The 23,626-nt window shown below is 43.8% G+C and overlaps 1 protein-coding gene across 7 annotated transcripts in view; it reads left to right on the top strand.

Moving 5' to 3' along the window:
- Window positions 1-11,979, top strand: part of Rnf152 (ring finger protein 152) — a 74,532-nt gene extending 62,553 nt beyond the window's left edge. For 6 of the 7 annotated variants that reach the window (XM_050119734.1, XM_050119736.1, XM_050119739.1 and 3 more), the window contains one exon: window positions 1,181-8,905. In XM_050119734.1, coding sequence (XP_049975691.1) covers window positions 1,315-1,926 — 612 coding nt within the window. In that variant the 5' untranslated portion in view covers window positions 1,181-1,314 and the 3' untranslated portion in view covers window positions 1,927-8,905. Of the gene's footprint in view, window positions 1-1,180; window positions 8,906-10,576 lie in introns of those variants that run through there. The other variant, XR_007588278.1, reaches the window with a different exon arrangement.
- The last annotated feature ends 11,647 nt before the right edge of the window (window positions 11,980-23,626 follow it).

The following is a 23,626-nucleotide window of genomic DNA, read 5'->3' as shown; positions in this document are numbered from 1 at the left end:
CTTCACTAACGTTTGTGATAAATGAATTGAATTTGCTTTTAGGAGCTGGGCAGCATCACTCCACAGTAGAGTACATTCCTAGCACATGTGAAGTCCTGGGTTCATTCCCTGCACTGCCAAAAATCTCACAAAGTATAAGCTTTCAATCAGGCGAGCCCGAATAACCATAGAATTGAAAGAAGCGACTGGTGATTTCTCTGTGGAGTTGGCCCTTGCCTGCAGTCCTTTCGGTTGGCTGCTGCTCTGCTTTTGTTGCAGCTGGCTTATCCTCGTGTTCTTTGGTCTCTTTTAAAGCTAATTGATAAGAATGATCTCACTAAAGGTGTTTGGAGGAAGAGATAAAGAGATGGTTTTTGTGCTCCTGCCTGTGGGGCTGTTTCCATCACCTCTGAGAAAGGAGCACATTTGTCTGCCTGCCTGAAGCTGTCACAATGAAGCCAGCAAAAGGGAAATGATGCTGGGAGATAGTTTACTAGCTATGGAAGCCTGAGGACCAGAGTTTGGGCTCCCTAGCACCCAGGCGAATGCATGCTAGGTGTGGTTGCTTCCTCAGGGAAAAGAGACAGGGAGCCCTTGGGTAAACAAGCTGGCTAAGCTGGCTGATGGGCAAGCTGTGTATTCAGTGGAGAGAGCCTGCCTCAACCAATAGTTTGGAGAGAAGCTAAGGGAATTCCTGACATGTGCCTTGCGTTTGTGTGTGTGTGTGTGTGTGTGTGTGTGTGTATCACAGATAATAACGAAAACATTGAAATCAGCAGTAAATATTGAGGTAATAGGTTATGTTAATTCCCCTGATTTGGCCATTACACAATGTGAGCATGTTTTGGAACATCACCTTGTGTCCCACACATTTGTGGGAGTATTATGTGACAATGTAAATAACAAAATGTGAAGATATAATTAAGAAAGGAATGGTCATAAAACAAGTGGGCTATGCTTACACAGAGCACCTGGTGTATAAAGTTGCCACTATCTGACTGTGAATTCTTCAAGGGAGACAGAGAAAAGCAAGCGACTGATTTCTCACCAGGCAGTGCAGGAAGCCTACAGTCCCAGTGGTGATTATTTAAAGTTTGACCCAGAGTCAAGACTTTTGAATAATAGTGTGTTTTAACTAATCCACATTTCAACTTCTTCTAATGGACTAATTAGTTTCATTTGCATTATTTTTCTCCCTCAGAAATTAGCACATGCATGATTGCTAGATGCCTGTGAGCTTGCTGCTCTCCTGGAGAAGACTGGCGCTGAGTGGTGGCCTTTGAGAAACAGCTCTTTGACCTTCTTGCTGGCCCTGCCTTTGGCTCTTGGTCCACGATGGAGACGCTCTCCCAAGATTCCCTGCTGGAATGTCAGATCTGTTTTAATTATTACAGCCCTCGACGAAGGCCCAAGTTGTTGGATTGCAAGCACACCTGCTGCTCGGTGTGCCTCCAGCAGATGAGGACCAGCCAGAAAGATGTAAGATGCCCCTGGTGCCGTGGTATCACCAAGTTACCCCCAGGCTTCTCTGTATCACAGCTGCCTGATGACCCCGAGGTCCTGGCCGTCATTGCCATACCGCACACTTCTGAGCACACCCCAGTCTTCATCAAACTTCCAAGTAATGGGTGCTACATGCTGCCCCTGCCCATCTCTAAGGAGCGCACGCTCCTGCCAGGAGACATGGGCTGCCGTCTGCTGCCAGGGAGCCAGCAGAAGTCCCTCACCGTGGTGACCATTCCTGCAGAACAGCAGCCCCTGCAGGGTGGAGCTCCCCAAGAGGCTGTGGAGGAGGAGCCTGACAGGCGGGGTGTGGTGAAGAGTTCCACGTGGTCTGGCGTGTGCACTGTCATCTTGGTGGCCTGTGTCTTGGTCTTCCTCCTGGGCATTGTGCTACACAACATGTCTTGCATCTCCAAGCGCTTCACTGTGATATCCTGTGGTTGAAGCCTGTCACAGGGATGCCTCTTGTGGGTACCAACTTAAGGGGTGAGCAGGTGTTGGTGATGGGATCCCTGTGATGAGATGGGGGTGACACTGACCATTTGGTGCAAGTGTTGGCCTCTGATTGGCCACTTGATTCACCTGCAGACAAGAGCAGAGGGTGAGGTCTCAGCGAGATCCCAGGAGAACTGTTTGGAGATGGTGACAGCTGTGAAGATGCGTGCATGCTTCCTCATAATTGTGTATTCGATGGGCTGTAATTTATGATTTTCCAAAATTATTTCCCCAAGTTAGGCTATTCTCCTTAGACATGAAACTGTACCTGTGGGTGTGATGAGCTCTCTCAATACGGTAGATAGTAGGCTAAATCAGATGCTGTGTGTGGCAAATAGAATTAAACCTCAAATCGTATTAAAAGAAAAGCAGTCTAGTGAAAACACAGAGCTGGTGTGCAAGTATGTGTGTGTGTGCCTGCAGCCTGGTCTTCGTAACATTTTGATAAATTTTGTATGTGACCCAATCAAAATATCCAAAACAGACGTTTTGGTTGTTTGAAGAAAGTGTTTGAACACGTGTCTCCAGTGTGTTGGATATTGTCATGTTCCTTCATTTCTCTTCCTTTGTGACTGAGCTTGCTCTGTGTTTGCAGAGCTGGAAGCCCAATGGGTGAGTGGCGGACTGGGAAGGAAGGGAAAATGCCTAATTCCCCAGGAAACCTTCTGCCAATTTTTCTCAAGCCATCTCACAAAATAAGAATTTAAAATGTAAATATTGTGAATCTGTGTGTGTATTTTGTGTGTACAAATTGATTTACCTCAGATGTTTGAGTTTTTCCTGACGAATCCTTGGCCAAGTCTGTGGGCAAGTATAAGCCACGTTTCTGAAACACTGGCCTCCTCGCCAGTGCCTGGATCTTCTCCTTCGAGAGTCTGCCACACATGCCCTGCAGCACCCACTGGCTGCTGTGCTGTGTGAGATCCTGCCAGGAAGACATGGGTGGGGATTGTCAGGAGAACTCGTCATTTCCCCCAGTTTGGAGATTTTTGTGTGAAGTCCCCAAGTGTTGCTAATTAATGCCACACCTAGATGGGCATTTCACAGACCACCCGTGGTGGTCATTTTTTAAGATGTTCCTTTAAGAGTTAACCTGTTTAGAATTGCAATTTCATCTTGTTGGAATCAGCAAGAAATTGTTCTGTGTTTCAAAACGTCCCTACTGACAGAAGAGGCATGACGAAGGAAGAAAAGCTCGTGTTCCCTATGTAAGTGGACAGGTTTCTCGTGAGTGCGCAACTGTCCTGAGATGTGAAATCGTGAGGAAAGACTAGTTAGACTGTCCCTGGCTGTGTGTGTAAACAGAAAGAGCTGCCGGCTCTACAGTCCTCTTGGAATGCCTTTTCTGGAACTAGGAAGCTATTGGTATTGTCAAAGAAGCTTTGCTGTTCTTTGAAATCCCTGAAATGGTGGGAAGGATGGGAAAGGCAATGGAAAGGTAAGCATTGACTGGAGGCCTCTAAAAAGCAAAATCAGGAACCATCTGTAAGATGGAGGCAGCGTATTTGCATGCTAGCCTTCGTCTCCAAACAGTACAAAGATGTGTACTAAAGTGATGGCGTTGCTATGGGGAAACCCAAAAGAATACTAGCTAGAATGCAAAGCTAGCAATTGGCATGAACGTTCACCATCAAATTACAAACTCTGGTTTTTTAAATCCTTCACATTTGTAAGACCTTTAAAAATGTATTTGAGGGCTCAAACTAGAAATTAGGTTAAAATCCCATTTTATTGTGTAAGCTATTGGGCATTATACAACAAATAATCTAGGATTTATTTGGTATTAATAATTTAGGTATCGTATTATCTAAATACTGTCCTCTATTATGTAACACAATATACTGTTGGGGTAGTGTCAGTTGCTCAAACTCCCAGGCTGCTGGAATGCATGCCTGACCTAATTTTGATTTCTCTTGGACAGAGAAAACACACATAGACAGAGATGTTGCATGAAGGATGTTACGTTTCCAAGGAACTTCAACCCTTGCAATTTTAAGACAAACTGTATTTAAATTAATGTGTGAGAGATATCTGCATACCTTTCTACAGTAGAAAATGGCTGATCCCTAGTGCAGTGAGTGATAGGGTTCTAGCTATTTAGGGGGCTATTTATAGAATAATGTGTGTGCATATGGTGTTCTGTGTTTTCACAGCAAAGCGGTATAGTAAAAAGTCCATTTTACTTAAAAACAGTCCACACTAGACACTAGAGCTTCAATGAAACAAAATCAGTTGCTCCTTGGTAGATTTTTGACCTCCAGCCTGGCAGTAACAGCCAAGTGAGGGCTTGTGGATGTGTGCTTCTAAGAAACATTATTGAAAACTGTTGAAATGAATTCTGCCTAGAGTTTGCATATGTGCTTGTTAGGAGGTGTGTGTGTGTGTGTGTGTGTGTGTGTTTGTTTTTTGAGAGAGAGAGAGAGAGAGAGAGAGAGAGAGAGAGAGAGAGAGAGAGAGAAGCCTGACAGTTTCTATATACTTGAGGTCTCAGCTTCTTCTGAAATTTCCCCACATCATTAAAAACCTATCTACCCCATGTGACACAAGCAACCAGGACTTAGAGTCACATGTCAGTGGCAAGAGCAGAAGTTACGGCTGAAAGGAGCCTCCAGCGACTTCATCTTGTAGATGAGCTCATGGTGGAGCGGGGTGGGAGTGGAGATGAGTGTGCAGGCTGTAACTCTGCAGCTAGAGGATGAGACCTGTGCACTGTTGTGCCCTAGGCACGTCAGCTTCTCCGCCAGGCTATGATTCTTCACAGGGTCTATGAATACCCTTTGCTTAGAGATTAATTTCTCTTTAGGTAACTTCCTCTCTGGGAAGAAAAGGAGGGTTGATTTAGGGATGAATCTGAATATTGAAAGAAAACTTCTGAACTGTGTAATTTGAATATTTAGAAATGTCAAACATTGGCCAGGACCCTATACCCATATGCCAAGGACAATGAATGTTGTGTAAATAGTAACTTATAAGAAGCATGAATTTCCTCTTTATTAATGATCTTGACATAAGCAAGAGAATGCTTACTACGTTAAGTAGAGCCAAGTATGCCACCTCATATGTTGTCTTTCGAAAATCTTTGTATAATGACATGGGACATAAATTGTAATGACAAGGGCAAATTGTCTCTGAGTTTCAATTTAAGGTATCTTCTTTAGACATATAATTAGAGTTCACCCCTTGCATGACTCATAGAGTGGGCCTCTTGGAGTGGCAGCTGGGTGTTGCTACAGCTCCTGGACTTTTCTAGGTCAGTGCTGTTGTACAGAGGAAATTGCTCTGTAATCTGTGTACTAGTCCCATGGCTGTTGGGCAACTGAGTGGCAATGACTGAAGAAGTGGCATTTAAATGGTATTTAATTTTAAGTAACTTAAAATTAAACATTCCTGTATGGTTGTGGCAACCACATTTACCATGATGACATCCAAAGGCTTACAAAGTAGCAGCAAAACCAAGAGAGAGTATGCAGTTTCTGAAGGAAATTCCTTTGCAAGTTTAGAGAAGTTTATGAGCTCTGGGGGCTGAGCGAGATAATAAAATCTCACCCATTGTCATTTGGGGTTATTATTTAGATACTTAGGACCAAGGAATGAGCAGTGAAGCTTAAATCGGGCTTTATGAAGCCCCTTTTCTGGGACCATTAGCTGCATGTGACTCTGCTGCCCAGAGTTCCTAGCTAGATCGTAGCTGTAACATTTTTGACTTGCAAGTTGTGCATGACCTGTGCTGTGAAACTGTGTTTAGGGTCTCATGGACAAAAGGAGTCAATGTTACAGAAAATCAAATAAATAAGAGTCTGATGAAATCCCTGTTCCCTTCTGATCTCTTTCCCGACTTCATCACCGTATCAGTGAGGTGGGAAATCCAAGAGCAAGCATGCTTTGTAGTGTTCAGGGTGTTTGTGATTGTCCTTGAAGTCAGCCAGTTTGTCATTGTATTTGGTGTGGCCATATGTGGGTATAATTTTCTGGATGCCAGGCTAAAATGGAGGCACTATTTTTAGGCTGAGAAGTGACATTGTCTCAGTGTCTCTCTTTTTAAATTTAGTTGTCATTAGAAAGTTTGAAACTTTGCACAAAGGCACTTTTACATTTTTCATAGTTAAAAAGGAAAACAAACATGGCCCAGTGGCATTTAGAAACTGGAAGGTTACTACAGCTGCTCTGTAGAATTGCTTTTAAGTGAGTAAGGGGAGCAGAAAATTGAGCTTGAGATACATGCTTCTGTATAAAGATCAGACTGTGGCTGATAGGCTAGACTTTATTCATGCTTAGATTTGACTTAAAGTGTTCCCGTGCCTTCATCAGAAAATTTGTGTTGTGTCGAAATTGCCTAGCCTGCCTCTTCATTGCTCTCCCAATGTGTGAAACCAAGTGTGTTTGCTTCAGTGCAGCAGGGTTGGGCTGGGTTTCTAGTGCTGCAGCATTTGGTAGGGAAGACGACCCCTTGGGGCTCATCTTTTTGTATCTAATGTTGGCCAAATGGTATTTTCTTAAGTCTGTTGGAAATTAGGAGGGCAGAGGGTATCTGTATGCTGTGGGTTATACCCACACAAATACAGTGCTCTGTCTGAAAAGAATGATGCTGTGGACCAGGCAGGATTTTATAACTACACCAGGCTTCCAGCCCACACCCTGAACCTTCATGAAGAAGTTGCTTCTTGACATCTCCACCACACTCAGTGAAACATGCAAGGCGATCCTCACCCAGACAGAAGCTACAGGCAACAATGAGACACAGGGGATACCTTACTCAAGGTGTTTATATGAAGGAGATAGTTGCTGGATCTTTTTCAACCTGAAACTCTTGAAAAATAAGTGGAAATTCAAGCCATTTTTTTCTGACACAATTGACTTACTATATACCCTACTCCACACACACACACACACACACACACACACACACACACACACACACACTTTTTTGGAGGTAAAAATAACATAGAGAAAATTATCAATACTATTTTTTCATTCATGGATCACAAAATTCTGAATTTATATGTTAATCTTTAAACAGCTGCTATAATCTCCATATACTGTGTCAAACCAACCGTCTTGGGGAGTGTCTTAAGACTGCTCCATATGTGCAGAGGTGGGTAATCCCACAACATCACTGGAAAGCCAATTATGACTGAGGCGCTGAGCAGATGAGGCATTTAATCTTTTAATTCTGACTTGTAAAAAGCTTGTCTTTTTTCTTTTTTAATCCCTGTTATGTGTCAAGATTGTAAACCACTATCCCTGAACTCCTCCAGTGTGACTCAGTTTCTCTGCATGCTTCCTTGCTTGCTCTGCATGGTCTTTTGATTTTTTTCCGTACTCACTGCCTGGGGTGTCCCCATGTGTCTCTCTCACCCTGTAGTGGTGCTTGAAAATGCTGATTTAATTATCTGGATTTTAATGTAAGAAAGTTTTGGGATTTTTAATATTCATGTTATGTTTTCAGGGACAATCAGTTATTAGGACATCACTGAGGCCTCCTGAGAGCCCCACCAGCAGGGCTATCCCTTTGTTCTTTACAGTCACAGCCTGCATCTTTCCAGGATCACTAGGGAGGGATGCAGCCCACAGGACAGTCTCCTATCATCTTCCTGGCCAGCTATTCACTGTGTTATTCTAACAGGAGCTTTCTAATGGGACTGTTCCGTCTTTGATTTAAACATTTGCTTTTTGATAATCCAGTAGAAAATGGTTAGATATGTTGGTGGCAAAGAAATGTGGAGTAGAAAGAGAAAAGAAACAGATGTGACAAATAAGTCCTTCGGGGGACAAATTGGTATCTATGAACTGTGAGAGAAGGTGGAGACTTGTCATATGAGTGTCTAGGTGGGCTCAAACACAGCCCGCTGCCAAGGAGCCCTGCCCGAGGATAGGCAGATGTGCCTGGAAAAAGAGATACTGTTTTTAAAAGAGAGAGAAATTTGTAATGAGATTATGGGTTCAGAAGAAGATTTGGCACTGTATGTCTGCCATAGTAGAACCCAGCTGAAGACGGTTACCTGGGCTGACATCATCAAACCCGACCCTTACATCGTGGAGCACCAAATTCAGCTCAGGATGCTGAGGTGAAGACAAAGGGAAAGGGCCTGACTAAGGGGTTCCCAAGGAGTGCTCTTCCTTCTTGTCATCCTCTCCGATGCTCTTGAGTTATCAGGGCTGTAGAAAATTCCAGAGCCTGCTGTGAGCTGGGCTGAGAGCTGGTCACTCCAGTGAGCCCTGTACCCTCTTTGCTGTGGAAACTCCTAGTTCCACGAGGCTGTGGTGACTGAGTACTACTGTGGAAACAGAAGTTGAAGAATGTGATGCTTCTATTCCAGCTGCTGCCGTTCATTATATCCATGTGTTTCTCCATTGTTTGTGTGTCCTCGCTTGATGGTTAGAGCTGTGGAAATTGCTTTCAGCTTGACAGGTTGGCCTCAAACTCCCAACAGAAGATAAATGTATAACCACCATCTTGTTTCCATCCTTTAAGCTCCACACATGGGCTTCCTAGTCTCGGATAACTGCCGTCAAATGGTGAGGTCAGTGTTGGTCTGCAGCTGTAAGTTTCAGTTCCTGACATGTTTCCTTTATAATCATGGAGACTATTTATTCGGGGAGCTTTTCTTTTAAAGGGCCAAATTGCCCTACAGATAAATGAGCTTCAGGGAAGTGTAGAAATTCTTGTCCAAATGTTGCCAAACACTGACTTCATAAGGGGATATCAAGCTGCTGTTTATTAATCTGAATGTCTTAAAAGCATTCCTGCTTGCTCTCTCTGTTATAGATGGTGTCTCAGCCAGTCTCGAGTTTTTCCAATGAACTGATTTTAATATATGGTATTTTTGTATGCCAAACTGGTGTCTTGTCCTTTGTATATGTGGTAATGTTCATTTTACGACTACTGTTAAAACACATTTGCTATGATTAAAATTCAACATGATTTCAAGTAGACTCGTGCATTGGACTTTTTCCCCCCTCCCTGTCCCACAAAAGGAAAAAAAATGACTGTGACTTTTATCATCCTGGAAAATTTTAATAGATGGGTATTGAAGCAAGACAGTCCCAAAGTGGAGGGTTGTACGAGGAGGTGACTTTCACGTGACTTCGGAGAAGCTGAAGAACAGGTTTGTAACCAGGAGCTGGAGGCAGCTTCTACCGCTTGAGTGACTTCACCCTGTCCTCACTACTGAGGAAGGACAGCGCATGCTTGCTGAGGCCCCTGCTTTGCCTGCTGGTTCTGGTGTGGACCGGTGACTTCAGAGGAGCGCTCTTGATGCTGGCAGACTTCGCACAGCACTCCGGGGTGGAAAGCATTCTGGCTTCCCATCTCTGATCGCGTTAGGGAAAGTCAACTAATTTTAGCACAGGGCCTTTTCCTAATTAGGGAGTTATCTGATCTGCACGGGTGCCAGTATGAGCATGCCTCGTGTCTGTCAGTTTTTAAATTCCTCCCCATCGTTTAATAACTGAGATGTGATGATAACTTGATGCCGCTGTTTTGTTCCCAGCACAAAGCTTCTGTTAGGAAGTCTGGGATTTTGACAGTGTGAACTTTACTTTTCTTCTTTTATAAAGCCCCTAGTGTGACTTTTCCTGGTTTCCAGTATGGGAGTTGGACAGACATCCCCTTTCTAGTACCACCTGTTTAGACTTGAACTTTGCCGTCAGCTAGAGAACTCAGCAACAAGAGGGCAGAAGGTCACGCAAATGAATTCCTTGACTTGGCTCCCCATGTGCGTGATTGGTAAAGATCCTATCTTTGTGGAGTGATGGAGACAGGGTGGAGCAGAGGGGTTCCTTGGAAGCCCTCTAGGTGCCTCTTTCCCGATGACTTTGTTGGCTGGTTTAGATTTTCTGTGTTGACTGGCAGAGTCTGTTTCTATTAATTCCAGGTAGAGAGGGCAACAACAGACCAAAGAAACAATTCCACACAAGCCTGGCTTAGTGAGAGGGTTTACTTGTGGAAGTATGGGAATCTATACCACAGAAATGGAGGCTTCCTCTACTATTTTATCCTCAGAGAAGGGAGAAGCCTCACGAACCTTCCCTGCCATGTTATTGGGCTCAGTCTTGTGAGAGTTTTATGCCAACAATCACAACCACTATAACTTCAAAAGTGCAAAGGACATATGGCGGGAAGGAGGAGGAGTCTGTTAGCTCCAGGATCCCTGCCATCCTAGTCTGTCCCTGTAAAGGAAGAACTTGTGAGCACTCAAGGCCTGGAGGAGTGAATATCAGCAGGCCCACAGTCACACATGTTATCCTCACACACACCCTCAGAGTTATACATCACCCCTCTCCCTGCCCTCTCTCACACACAAAACACACACAGAGACTCACACACATACACTCGACTTACTCTCTTTCTCTATCTCACAGAGAGAGAGAGAGAGAGAGAGAGAGAGAGAGAGAGAGAGAGAGAGAGAGGAGAGCACACATCAGATCCTAGGGCAGTTGCATCAGTTTTGCATGCTCCTTTTGTGTTTTGTGTTCGGTGTTGGTCTGGGGAGGAAAATGCCCTCTTCCGTGTGTACAGTGCAGTGCTAAGCGTGCATGATCAGGAGAGGAAAACAACCAGCTCTGGGGTAAGGCTGAGCCTCTGCTTTTCTTTTTATAGGTTTGAAGACTTTTGTGCAATTCTACATGACCCAGAAAACAGTACAGCTATAATCGGATGCAGCTTCTCTTCCCTACCTGACTCCCCGCTTCATGCTATTTTGTGATTACCTGGATGTGTGACTTGTGCATTTGAGTGCATGTCTGTGGTATATTATATATGCAGTATGTGTTTGTGTGATAAATGTGCATGTATGTGTGTTTGCATACATGTGTGCATATACATGTATATCCACATTCAGGAGCATTTCATAGACTCTTAGCACTCATTGTTTAAGGTTGATAGAATACGACTCTAAAGCTATCAGAGTCAAGGCAAACATTTTTATTTGTCTCTGAAGATTGCTCATCCAGATCATCAGCGCAATTCGAGCAATCATTTTCCTCCAGTGTTTCCTCTGAGCACCAGGGCCCAGGGGCGCGTGGGGCCCACTTTATTCAGGGTGGAAATGATCCCTCTACACTGAGAGAAAAAGTGTGAACTCCTCACTCACAGCAAGGGTCACGTCCGAGGCTCCTGTAAAAGAGGAATTGATGGGAAGAACACAACAGATGCGTTCTAATACAACTCTTACCCAGCACAGGAAGCTTTGTTGATGGTCGCTGTGGGTTGAACATGTGGCTCATTCAGTCAACATGTGTAGTCTCTGAACCCGTGCCTCAGCATACACACACACACACGCAGGTACACACACACACGCACGCATACCCGCACCCACATGCACACACATGCATGCAGGCACACATACACATGCACGCACACACCCCCGCATGCACATACACGCACACCCACACGCACACACACACACGCATGCCCGCATGCACACACACATGCACACACGCACACACACATGCACGCACACCCGCATGCACACACACACAAGGAAATTATATTGCATAAAAAATCTTATGGAAGAGTGAGTGAGGAGGACAGATGAATTTGAGGAGCTGAAGGCAGTGAACTGGGGGGACTGCCCTTTGCCTTGGAGTCCCTGCACATGGATGTTTTTTCCTTCAGGCACAGCAAGGACACCTGTCACATGGAGGTCTTTGGGGCTCAATGAAGAGAAGTCAGATTTACATTCACAGGTTTTATCGCCTCCTTCAGGAATGAAAAGGTCAGGGGATTCTGCTCTGTGCGTATGGGAGGGCTGGAGAGCCTGACACTCTGCTTTCTCAGGTTCCTTGGCTTTCTCTACCTTGAAACACTCAGAAATCAGGGTTATATTCTGACACATTTTCTTTTAAACCTGAGCATGTCCATAGAACTTATAGTGTTGTAGGAAATGCAAACATTGATTCCAATAAATGATACTGTAGCCCACAGCATCTTGCTCATTATTTTTTTTCCAAGAAAGACAGTAGGCTCACCTGTTTTGGTAGGAGATATGGTCACAAGTGAATTTCCAGAGTCATGACTTCTGGAGAAGGAGAAATAGAAAAGAAAGGAGACATGGGTATTCCTTGTTGGGCTCTGGCCACTACTGCATTGTTCTGTGCTCACTATGCTGTGAGCGATGGCATTCCATAATCTGCTCTATATATGATATATATGACTGTGGTCTCAATGTGTGTCTGCCCTGAATTTGTTTTTTTTTTTTTTTTCAAATCTTTGGAAGAGGTGACTAGTTCATAAGAGGAGAGCCATAGAGCACAGGATTAATTCCCTTATAAAAAGAGAACCACTTTGTTTTCCTGAGAGAACTAACCAAGGGAGAAAGCACCCCTGAATGAGGGCAAACCAGTTCATGGTGTGAGTCAGGATGGGGTAAAAGAGGGGTAAAAGAGTCAGGATTTGGGGCATTTTCTTTGCTTTCTCCTGCCATGATAGATGCTTTTCTGCCCAACAACACCCTCCTTCCATGGTGGGGGTGGGGGCTTTGAAACCAACAGCCAAGGAAGAGGGCTGTGGAGAGGGTGGTAAGAGAGCGAAGTAGGAGCAGGGCAGCACCGCCTTGATTTCTTCTGCTGTGTGGAAGAAGTTGGATGCCACCATCGAAGAATGCAGAAATGCATCCTTACTGACAGACACCGAATCTGCCAGCACCTCCATTCTGAACTTCCCAATTTCCGTGGCTGAGAGAAATAAATTGTGTTTATAAGCCACGAGGTGTATGGTAGTTTACTATAGCAAGCCAAACAGATTGAGCCATCCATAAAGAACATTTTTACAGAAACACAGGCGGCTGCTGCTTTTTCCTAAGTGATGTAATGAGCTCGTAGTGGACTTTTTACCTCATTGTGCTCACACAAGCAGTTATATTTTTCTAAGCCTTATGCAGAAGAAAATAGTGTGTACAGTCTTTTGTTCCAACGCTTGTGCAATTCTTTCTGAAATAAAGTAGAGTTCCACACAGTGACACACACTACACAGGACATGGCTGGTCAGGTCAGCAGTGACACACACTACACAGGACACGGATGGTCCATCAGCAGTGACACACACTACAGAGGACACGTATGGTCCATCAGCAGCGACACACACTACACAGGACACGGCTGGTCAGGTCAGCAGCGACACACACTACACAGGACACGGCTGGTCAGGTCAGCAGTGACACACTACAGAGGACACGGATGGTCAGGTCAGCAGTGACATACACTACAGAAGACACGTATGGTCCATCAGCAGCGACACACACTACCCAGGACATGGCTGGTCCATCAGCAGCGACACACACTACAGAGGACACGTATGGTCCAGTCAGCAGGCGAGCTCTTCCCAAGCTGTGATTCAGGATAATATGTTTTACAGAAGAAAGATTTGTAGCTGAGCAACCTGGGAAAACACTGGGTTAAACAGGTTTTTTAATTTTCTATTTTTTATTATAGACCTTTTCACAGTCTTTGGTTTGTGCATTAGTTGAGGTTCTTTTGGGGAACGATAGAATGCACGTGTGTGCAGAAAGGGGGACAGAGACAGAGAAAGGGAGGGGTGATAGAGCTGGAGAGAGATTTGACGGATTCACTCCGTGAAATGTGGAGGCTGGCAAGTTCAAATGCTCCAGGGAGGGCAGCAGACTCAAGCCCCATGAGGACACAGTGCTGCAGCTGCATTCAAAGACCATCTGCTGGCGGAACACCTCTTCTTCCAGGGAGGTCGGGGTTTTGTTTGTTTGAAGTGAATTAGATGAGGCCTGTCCACAGTGCAGTGAGTATCTCCTTCACTCAGGTATAAACGTCAATCAATCACAGCAAATAACCTTCAGAGTGGCCTTCCTCACTGATGTTTGACCAAATCTTCGGATATCATGACCAAGACAAGTTGACATACAGGCATACACAGAGACAGAATACTGTATACATAATAAATAACTAAATATTTAAAAAAAGAAAGGAACATCATAAGATGCTGGGGATGTAGTTCAGTGATAGAACGTTAACCTTGGCTTTGATTGCCAGTATCATGAGATGATTACTTATGATGATATTGATCAGGTCAACCTCCCCAGTATGCCGAAGCACCCAGGGATTCTTTAAAAAACAAAGGATGCAGGGTTTTATCTTAACTAAAGGTTCTGTCGTTGCAGAGCATGTGCTGATGACTGAAGGGTTATAGCCAAATGGACACGGAGCTCATTTATTCTTAAGTATGTGTGCATGTGTTCATATAGAAGTGAACGCATAGCAAGGTCCTAGAGCACGTGAGCCTGGCATGTGGGGGGAAATCAGAGGACAACCTTGGGTGTTTGTCATTAGGTGTCTTCTATTTTACATTATTCATCTGGCACTTTGTCATGTATGACGGATGTTTTGCTCTCCCCGCCTCCAGAGATCCTCCATCTTGGATTACAGGTTTGTACCACCATGCTAAGCTTTTTTGAGTGGGTTCTGGGGGGATCCAGATGCAGAGCCTCACACTTGTGAGGTAAACCTCTAATTTGAACCATCTCCTGAGTCCCGCATTGACTTTAATTTTGACTTACCCCATGCATTTCTACATTAAAGTGACCTTCAAAGTCCACAAACAAAACAAAAAGTGTATCTTAAATGTCCACTTATATACAATAAAATGAAAATATAAGCTTGCTTGCTATACACACACATATAGAATGTATGTGAATTTTTTGTCTGAATGTATGTATACCACATGACTTTCTGGTGCCCTTGTTAGTTAGAAGAAGGCATGGATCTCCTGAAACTAGAGATACAGATGGGCTGTGAGCCATGATGGTATTGCTGAAAAGCAGACCTGGCTCCCCTGGAGGAGCAGGTGGTGCTATTAACCACTGAGACAACTCTCTAACCCTCTTTTTAAAAATTTAGGACAACATGAAATAACACAATAATTGTCTTGATGGTAATTAAATAATTATCCCATTAAAACCATGTATTGCACACACTGCCAATAGATTGCCCTCCCATGTGAAAATCATAGGAAAAATATGTATCAATCTGCTTCAGCAATAGGGGTGTGATGATTTGACTGTACTGCATACATATCAGAGTCTGGTTTGAAAAATTATAGCCTAAAAATTCATAAATAGTCGTTACTTCATATTGTGCGGCTTAGAGAACATAACAGATTGAGTTGTCAATGAAGAGCAAAGCCTACAGCGATCTCCTACGAGTAGCAACTAAACAACAGGATCAATTGGGCAGTGCTGGTAATGGGCGTCTTGGCTCAAATTGTAGGGACTTCACCTGGCAGCAAATGGGATTGTGCACTAGAAACATTGCAACATTGATAAGATACTAAACTAGTAAAATCCTGAATTGCAATAACCTCTCACTTCCATAGGCTATAAAACCCAGTGACTTCAGTTTAAAAATACTTGGTTAGCAAAGCATGGGAGCAATTATTCATAAGTGGATTGCTTCCAGGCCTAAACAAGTTTTGGATTTGGTGGGCAACCTTAGGAACACTTTTCAGCAGGGGTTCATCCCTGAAGAACCATAGCTCAGAGGACTAGCTAGGACTTATGAACATGGACAAAACACACAAGCAATTTTCCAATTATTTTAACATTATAATGTCATTTTAATATTGTCATGAGTGAAATTGGTACTTAGGATATTTACTTTTATGATATTTACTTTCAAATGTGCTCTGGAAGGTAAGCATGGTGCTCATACCTCTAACCCTGCTCTTGGAAGGCAGAAGCAGAAGGATCAAGAGTTTAAGGCCAACCTGGTATATAAATGTGTTTCACGACAGCAAGGGCTACACAGCGAGACCCTGTCTAACAATGAACAAACTAATTAAAACATTCTTGGGGTCTATGCCATGTTTTAATATACTCTGAGCACATGATTCCGTCCCACTATGTGGTTAAGCTCCTTCTTGTGTATGTCCCATACCATTTAGGACTATTCATAACTCCATCCTACATTCATGGCAAACAATCAATAAATGACTCTGATTTTATTTTGAACTGTTCTTCCTTATCCATTTTCATTGGGCAACAAAAACCCATCCCAGGGTAAAATACATCGATTTCCTAGGTACCCAGCTCAATTTCTGTGGCCCTTTTGAGAAGATAGATGATTGTTTTGATTGAACAGAAATGGCTTTCACATTAGGTGCTTTTCTGGTGGTTGTGATAACATGCCTGACTTATTTTGCCTCACAGTTTGAGAGATTTTTAGTTCATAGTCCTTAGAGATGTTGATTCTGGACCCGTGTTGAGATAGGATGTGTAGGGAAAAGGGGCTAAATTAAGAATACCCTGCCCCTGACATGATCCATGCCCCCATAACTCAGTGTTAATGGCCAACAAGACTTTTGGCAGTGCTATACTTTCCCACCAGCTCACTGAGCATGCTCCAAATAAAAACCTAAAAAAGCCATCCTCTATGCCCAACCCTTTGTTATCTCTGCTCCTGGACAGAGACACCTTCCACTCTGCATCTCTCCCTAATAAACCTTTTATGCAGTTCATCAGATGGTGGAACTGTGTGGTATTCCTTGGCTCCCAACTTTCAAATGCCCTTGCACCCATTCCACCCGCAACAGACTCACCTTCCAGATTGCTTGGGATCCCATCCACCAGAAGTAATTTGGAATGTTTCACCTTCAGTCAGTGTAAACATTTTCCTGAGTCCAAGGAAGTGACTGTCTGGTAACCCTCAGGTGCCCTTGGAAATGGAGATAACCTTAGACATGGTCATTACAGCTATGATTGGTCCTCTGCGCTTTCCCCACAACCCCTACCTTGGAACCGGAACCCAGCAGCTTCCTTAGAACTAATTGGGCTATTGTGACCCTTTCCTCCCACTTCGTTTTCTGTCCCCCTCCCAGAGATGCCCATTGCTTCCCTATGCTCTCACGGCTTTTATGATTCCATGCGACTCCATTCCCCTGCCCTTCCTGTGTTCCTGAGCTCGGTGTTTTCTTATCTTCTGCAAGACTTCAGGCCTCTTTGAAAACTCTAGCTCTACAGGTGGTGAGCCCTGACCCCTGTGGAGTGCAGTGATGACTCATTAAATGGCTTGCTCTTCCTTTGAGCCTCACTAAGTCTTGGGACATCCTTGACTACAGGCTGCTGTAACAACCCTCCCCGTATCTATGGAAACAGTGATATTCACACCCTATGATTCTCCCTTGGGATGCCTCTTAGAAAGCCTCCAGCCTCTCCACCTGGCACCTGATCTGAAAGGCCCCAAAATTTATTTGCTTTTGTAATTAAATTTGACCTCAATTTTCCTAGATAACCAATCCAAATGCCTGCCTAATGGCTCCCTAGAGCCCAGTATTATCCAGGACCTTTACAACTACAGCGAGCAATCTGGAAAATGGAAAGGAATTCCCTATGTCCAAGTTTTCTCTTCTTTCTGACCCAAGCCCCTCTCTCTGTTCTTCCTCTCCCCCTACCCCGCTCCTCCTAGCCATGAAGCCTGAACTGGGTGATTTCTCCACTATTTTTATCCAGCTAATGACCTTTCCCCCTACTGACCTCAACCCACAGCTCCTTTTCCTCTCTGGCCTTTCTCATCTCGGGTCGTCCATCTTCAGTGATCGGCTGCCCTAATCAAACTCTCTGGTGTCAGCTTCTAGTTTCTGACCATGACCCTTAGTTGTCTGCTACTTGTTCCTGCTCCAGCATGGAACCCTCTTTGCCTAACCCAGTCACAGTTCTTCTTTGGCAGAAAGTCACCAGGGTGGATGACTTGATCAGGGTACATGTCCCCTTCTTACTAAATGTGTTCTTTCAAATAGAAAAAAGATTGGGGTCCTATACTGCAAATTCCTCTATCTTTATTAAAGAATTCCGGTGTATTCCCCAATCTCACAACTTCACCTTCCTTGACATTTCTATGATTCTCACCACCAGCCTTCTCTCTGAGGAGTGCAGACAAGCCCGGGAACAGGCTAGCATGCATGCAGAAGAAGTCCACCAAGCTAATGCTGCCCACCCAGTCGGGGTTCAGGCAACCCCTGACTGGGATTCCTAATGGAACTCCAATAACCTAGGGGGCATTTTAGCTAGAGGACAATTTATAACTTGCTTCCTGGTCAGTCTCTACAAGGTTGCCCTAAATCAAAGAGGTCATCCAGCACAAATGTGGAAACCCATCTCAGTTACCTGGCTGCCTTACCACAGGTCCTCCTACAATATGCTAATCTGGATCCTGAGACCCCACATAACAACCACTCCTTATGACTTACTTTTTCTCCCAGAGTTTTCCTGACATTAGGGCCAAACTCCAATGCCTAGACAGGGGAACCCTGACTCCATAGGCAAAAGATCTAGTAGTGTTTTTTAAGGTGTACCGTGGAAGAGAAGAGAAAATCCCCAAACAAAAATACCTGATGTTGGCTAAAGCTTTTTAGCTGGCTATAGCCACTGCCTAAATCCCTCACCTCCTAAATAAGAACATCTGGATCCATCCCTACTTCAAATGTTGTCAGGATGGTCACTGAGCCTGGACCTTCTTGTCCCCTTGTAAAGCACGTCAACCATGTCCAAGATGCCATCAAAAGGGACACTGGGATGCAGATTGCTCTCATGTCATTCGTGGCAGGGGGGCACCAGGCTCAGATCACACTCTAGCCAATCTTAGGTGACTGGGGGCCTGGGCTTCCTCGGTCTGACCTTCACCATCTCTGGCAGGGAGCCTCAGGTAGTCATCATCATATCAGGGCAGCTCATCTCCTTCCTTCTGGACACTGGGGTCACCACTTGGTCTTGATTGAGTTTTGGGGACTCACCTCCCCTTCTCATTTCCCTGTTGTTGTTACCAACTTTTCCAAACCCCATCACTTACTTGTATCTTTAGGGCTATCCCTCTTACCTGCTCTTTCCTAGTGTTACTTGCCCCATCTCCTTTCTGGGGAGGGACCTCCTAACCAAAGTGGGAACTTCTACTTCCTTCACTCCCCCTATCTGCTTGACCTTAGGCTCGCTGGCTATTCTCCCCCTTCTCTTCCAAATCACACAGTCCTACACACCTTTTCCTTGCTGGCCTCCCACCTTTACCCTCGACTGTGGGACACCCAAAATCCCTCTATAGGCAAACATTATCCCCCTCTCATCACCCAACTACAAAACCCTTTTACTCCCTTCTAGGACAAAAAGTGAGGCATTGTCCCCTTGCTTGGTTCTGGTTGTTTGGAAAGTTTTGTCTGTGAGGATGAGTCTGTGTTTTCTTGTGTGTCTATAAGTCTTGTGGCAGACATAAGAGCCCAGTCGGAAATGGGTTAGGCTCATTTGAATGAATGAATGATGGTGGCCACCACTTGCTTTGTTTCTGACTAGTCTGCTTTGGACATATGAGCTTTCTGTGTTCCGTGTTTATTGATTTTGTTTTTACTTTCTCTGCTGCTGCCAGTCATTCGCCACCACCATTAATGCCAATTGTCATGACTACTTTGATGGTCAGGGCTCAGAATTTATCTCTGAGCTTTCTGGTCACTGGATTCAGTTTAACAGGGATTCATGTCTTTTGAATGTAAATAATATTAAAGTTGTTTTTTGTTGTTCCACTTTATTGGAAAATTGGCTCTGGAGATGGCTCCCCTCTCCTAGACCCAAGCATGTTTCTTTAAAGGTTTCTTCTAACATCTTTGTCCTATATCAGGCAGGTCAACTGAATAGGACAGAGAAAAGAAAGCAAAACAAAAGGATTTAAAGGAACTTGCTTTGCAATGACTACTTTCAGTAATAACTATGTGTGTCTCTGGTAAACGTGAAAGCTTACATAAGTTCTCAGAGTCAAACAAAGTGCCTGAGGATGTGAAAACTGATGTTTTAAGTTACATAAATGCGAGTTGTAAAGATACAAGAAAGTAATCTAAGGTAATGAAAAATGTTTCAGGTTTTCTTCTCCCTCTATTTGTAGGTTCAACATTATCATATTGTTCACCTGGGTTCTGGTAAGATGATAAAGCACTGACTATGATTATCTACCACAAGCTCAAGATTTGAAGTTTCCTTTGATTGTCTTCTAAGTAAAAACATAAAGTTACTTCTCATGTGCTAAAACCTCTCTGTTTAATCCAAATCTATATGTATAGCTCTCTGGACAGAGGAGAGATATTTATATTTTTTAACCCAAAGATTTTGCTATGTTATGACTGTTAGCTGATTTTTTACAATGTGGATTTCAAACAGTGATAATGCTAATATACCTAAAACTTTTATCTCTTCTTGTAAACGAAGAAAAATCATGTAAACTTTAGGGAGTCAAGGGAGTCATAAGACTTGGATTCACCCCTCATCAGTAAAATGAACTGCAGATAAATACAGCCTAAGTTTCCCCACCTGCCTACCCCTGACAGTGAGATCTCTGTTTCTCCCCCAACTATCAGGACTATGGCCTTGAAAGTTCCAAATGTTCGCTTTTCCTTTAAGTCCCTACACTTTAACTTCTGTTCCTACTCTGTATGTTTCAGCAGATTTCCACTTGACTGACAGATACTATCTAGAAATCAACTGCAGACTACAAACTGCCCCAAGCAGCTGTGAGTCCTGGACTTGCTGATGTGAACCAGTCCAGCCAGTGTGGGGATGTTTCAATCCAGCCAGTGTGATGTTTGCTCCCTGTGTGTTTAGCCTGGGCCAGCAAACCATATCCTTCTCGTCAATTCTCCATTGCCTGAAATCTCTCCCAGTCTTTTATTATCCTTCAGCCTTCCTGTGCCCGAGAGTGACAGCAGGAAGTAGTCACAGAAGGGAGCACATCGCCTCTTATCCTATAAGTAAAAGGCTGGAATGTTAGGTCAAAAGGAACTCCCTTGCATAGGGGACAAAGTGGTTACTTATCGTGCCCATTGGCACACCAGGAAAGGTACCTGTTAAAACCAGATAGACACAAATATATCAATAGGTCGATTCATTATCTGAAGTGGTTCTACAATTTGATGGGGTGCTCAATCTGCTTTATGAAAGACACAGATCTTATTGTGTGGCTTTAAGAAAAATTCTTCTCTCTATGTAAACCACTTGAAAACCATTAGCGGAAACTGGCAAGCATTAGATCTACTAACTATGGAGAAGAGTGGCTTTCGTCTCTTCCTCGAGAAAGAATGTTGCTTCTATGTCAACCAATCAGATATAGTCAAATCTCCAAAAATGTAAGGAGCAGTTTGATTCCTCTGGCTAGTGGATTGTTGACAGTCCAATATGGAATTGAATAATGCCTTTCTTAACCCTCTTTCTGAAGCATTGTTAAAGGCTCAGGGTCAGAAATTGGGGTTCAACCTAAAGATCTGAAAACAAACCAGTCAGCTACTGGCTCTTACCCTGACCTGTCCGAAATGGCGATCCTGCCTCCAGGAATCTCAGAATGAGACTGTGGCTGAGAGCTGCTCCCCCACATCTTATATTGCTCTCTAGGACTGGGATTAAAGGCACATACCACTGGAATTAAAGGCTTGCACCACCCGATTTCTACAGCAGCTAGTGTGGCTACTGGGATTAAAGGTGTGTGTTACCATAACCTGGTCTGTAAGGCTGACCAGTGGGACTGTTTTACTCTAGATGTTCAGCCTTTATTTATTAAAATACAATTGAAATTCCACTATACCGTTCTTTCCTTTTCCTCATCCTACATGCCCCTGTTTTATAAACTCCTTTCTAGATTTCAAATTCAAATGATTTCTAACCAGACCTTTAATCACTTGTTATTCCAGGATTATCAGGGCCTGGCTACAAAACCAGGGGCCTTTGACTCCTGACTATACTCAGGTGGTGAGGATCAAGCTTGCCCCATGGACTTCGATGCCTCCATACAGCAGGAAGTAATTTAATGATAATGCCACCCTGTTTCCCAACTCCTGATTAGATATCAGTAGTAAACAAAAAAAATGGAGGAACGTAGGGGGAAATGGCCAAGGAAAGAACACCGTGACCCTAATTTCACCTCAAGCTTGAGGCCAGGGCCAAGGCACTCTGTTCCTGGGTTGACATGAAGCTCCCGACTTGGAAATGCCTACCCTCATGACTCATCATTAATGACTGCGCATGCTCCAAAAGGCCTATAAAAGCCCTCCCCTCTACCCAATCCTCCGCTGTCTTTGTAAGAGCCAGTAGCTGACTGGTTTGTTTTCAGATCTTTAGGCAGCAACCATTCTGTGTCTCTCCCCAATAAATCTCTTGTGTGAAGTTTGTTGCACAGTGTGACTTTGTGGTTCCTTGGCTCCAGATTACCAAACTGTCCCTGCACCAGAAAAATACCTTATAGGATGCAATGGCAGCAGAGGTGTGGGAGAGGACGGTTCACTTTGTGGTAAACAGGAAGTGAGAAAGACAGACCTGGCACAACCCCACTGATTTCCTTCCTCTAGATCCCATCTTTTAAAGTAAAACTGTTACCAACTGGGGACCATGCTTTCAACACATGAGCCTATAGGGAACACTTCATAATCAAATGATCAGGTACTATTTAAAAATGATTTATAATTAAATGCAACAGCTCAGCAGGGAAAGGCATTCCCTGTCAGGACTAATGACCAATGTTTGAGACCTGGGATCCATATGGTAAGAAAGACAGAACTGATCTTCATAGTTTTCCTCTGTCTTTCACATGTACACTGTGACACACATACAAAATAAAATTAAATGTAGTACAACATCTTAATTAAATAAAAGAAAGATTTTTTTTAAAAAGGACAGACTGAATATATAAATTCTGAGGCACTGTAAAGTCAATAAACACTGATTAGATGAGGAAGAATGTAGAGGTGGAGGTGGTATTCTTTCTGCCTGGGATTTGTTTCTGATACATTGTTCCCACTGTGTACTTGCCACTGAACCCCCAGGACCCACATCTGTGAACACTTCCAGAATGAATGAGTCTGTGTTGTCACTGAGATCATTCAGGCACCTTGAGCATTGGGTAAGCTAACAGTTCTGGAAGACATGGGTGGGTGGGTAGATTCTGAGCTTTGCAGATCTCATCCTTTTCTGCACTTAGACTCTTGCATTGCTGTAGGGAACAGCTCACGTTCTCCTTCCTGTCCATCAAAGTCATTTTAATGAGCTGTTCTGTACAGCTGTCTTCCTGCAGTAAAGCTATACATTCTTGCTCAGAAATATTCATGTTCAAGGCTGGCTGGCTGGGCAAGTCAACTTGTTACAAAGAATTAGTGAATGAAGATCCACAGCCCCCCAGAACCCCCTGGTTTTGAGCACCTACAGATGTTGGATATTTCCCCATAGTCTGCTAATCTAAATACATTATCACTCTGTTCTGTTATACTCAGTTTCTGGGAGGAGGATCTAGATGGGGTGATGAGGTGTGTGGGATGGACGCTTACATGGGTGCTCAGGGAGTATGCAATCAGCTTTCTTCGAGCTGGTTCCAAAGTCATAAAGGCTTAGGAGGGTATGAGTGAGACTGAGTCGTGTAACTGTGTTTTACGTCAGATTAAACACGTGGCAGTCGCTTAGTAAATGACTCTTATGCCCAAATATACAACAATCCCAATTACAATGTGGTATTTTAAATACTCCCAGGCATCTAAAAAGAAAAAAGCATGATTTAGGTAAACTTGAATATATAAACTTCCTCAGGTACATGGGTAAAATGTATACTTTAAATATAGTTCACAGTAATTGTGCAGCAAGCTTTGAAGTTTAGGCTACTTTCCCTTGTTTACATTTTAGAA

This window comes from Alexandromys fortis, unplaced genomic scaffold (genome assembly GCF_014885135.2).
Source record: "Alexandromys fortis isolate MF-2015 unplaced genomic scaffold, M_Fortis_MF-2015_v1.1 scaffold_96, whole genome shotgun sequence".
NCBI lineage: Eukaryota > Metazoa > Chordata > Mammalia > Rodentia > Cricetidae > Alexandromys > Alexandromys fortis.
The sequence above is the reverse complement of the archived record's forward strand: the minus strand, read 5'-3'. Positions and strand labels throughout refer to the sequence as shown.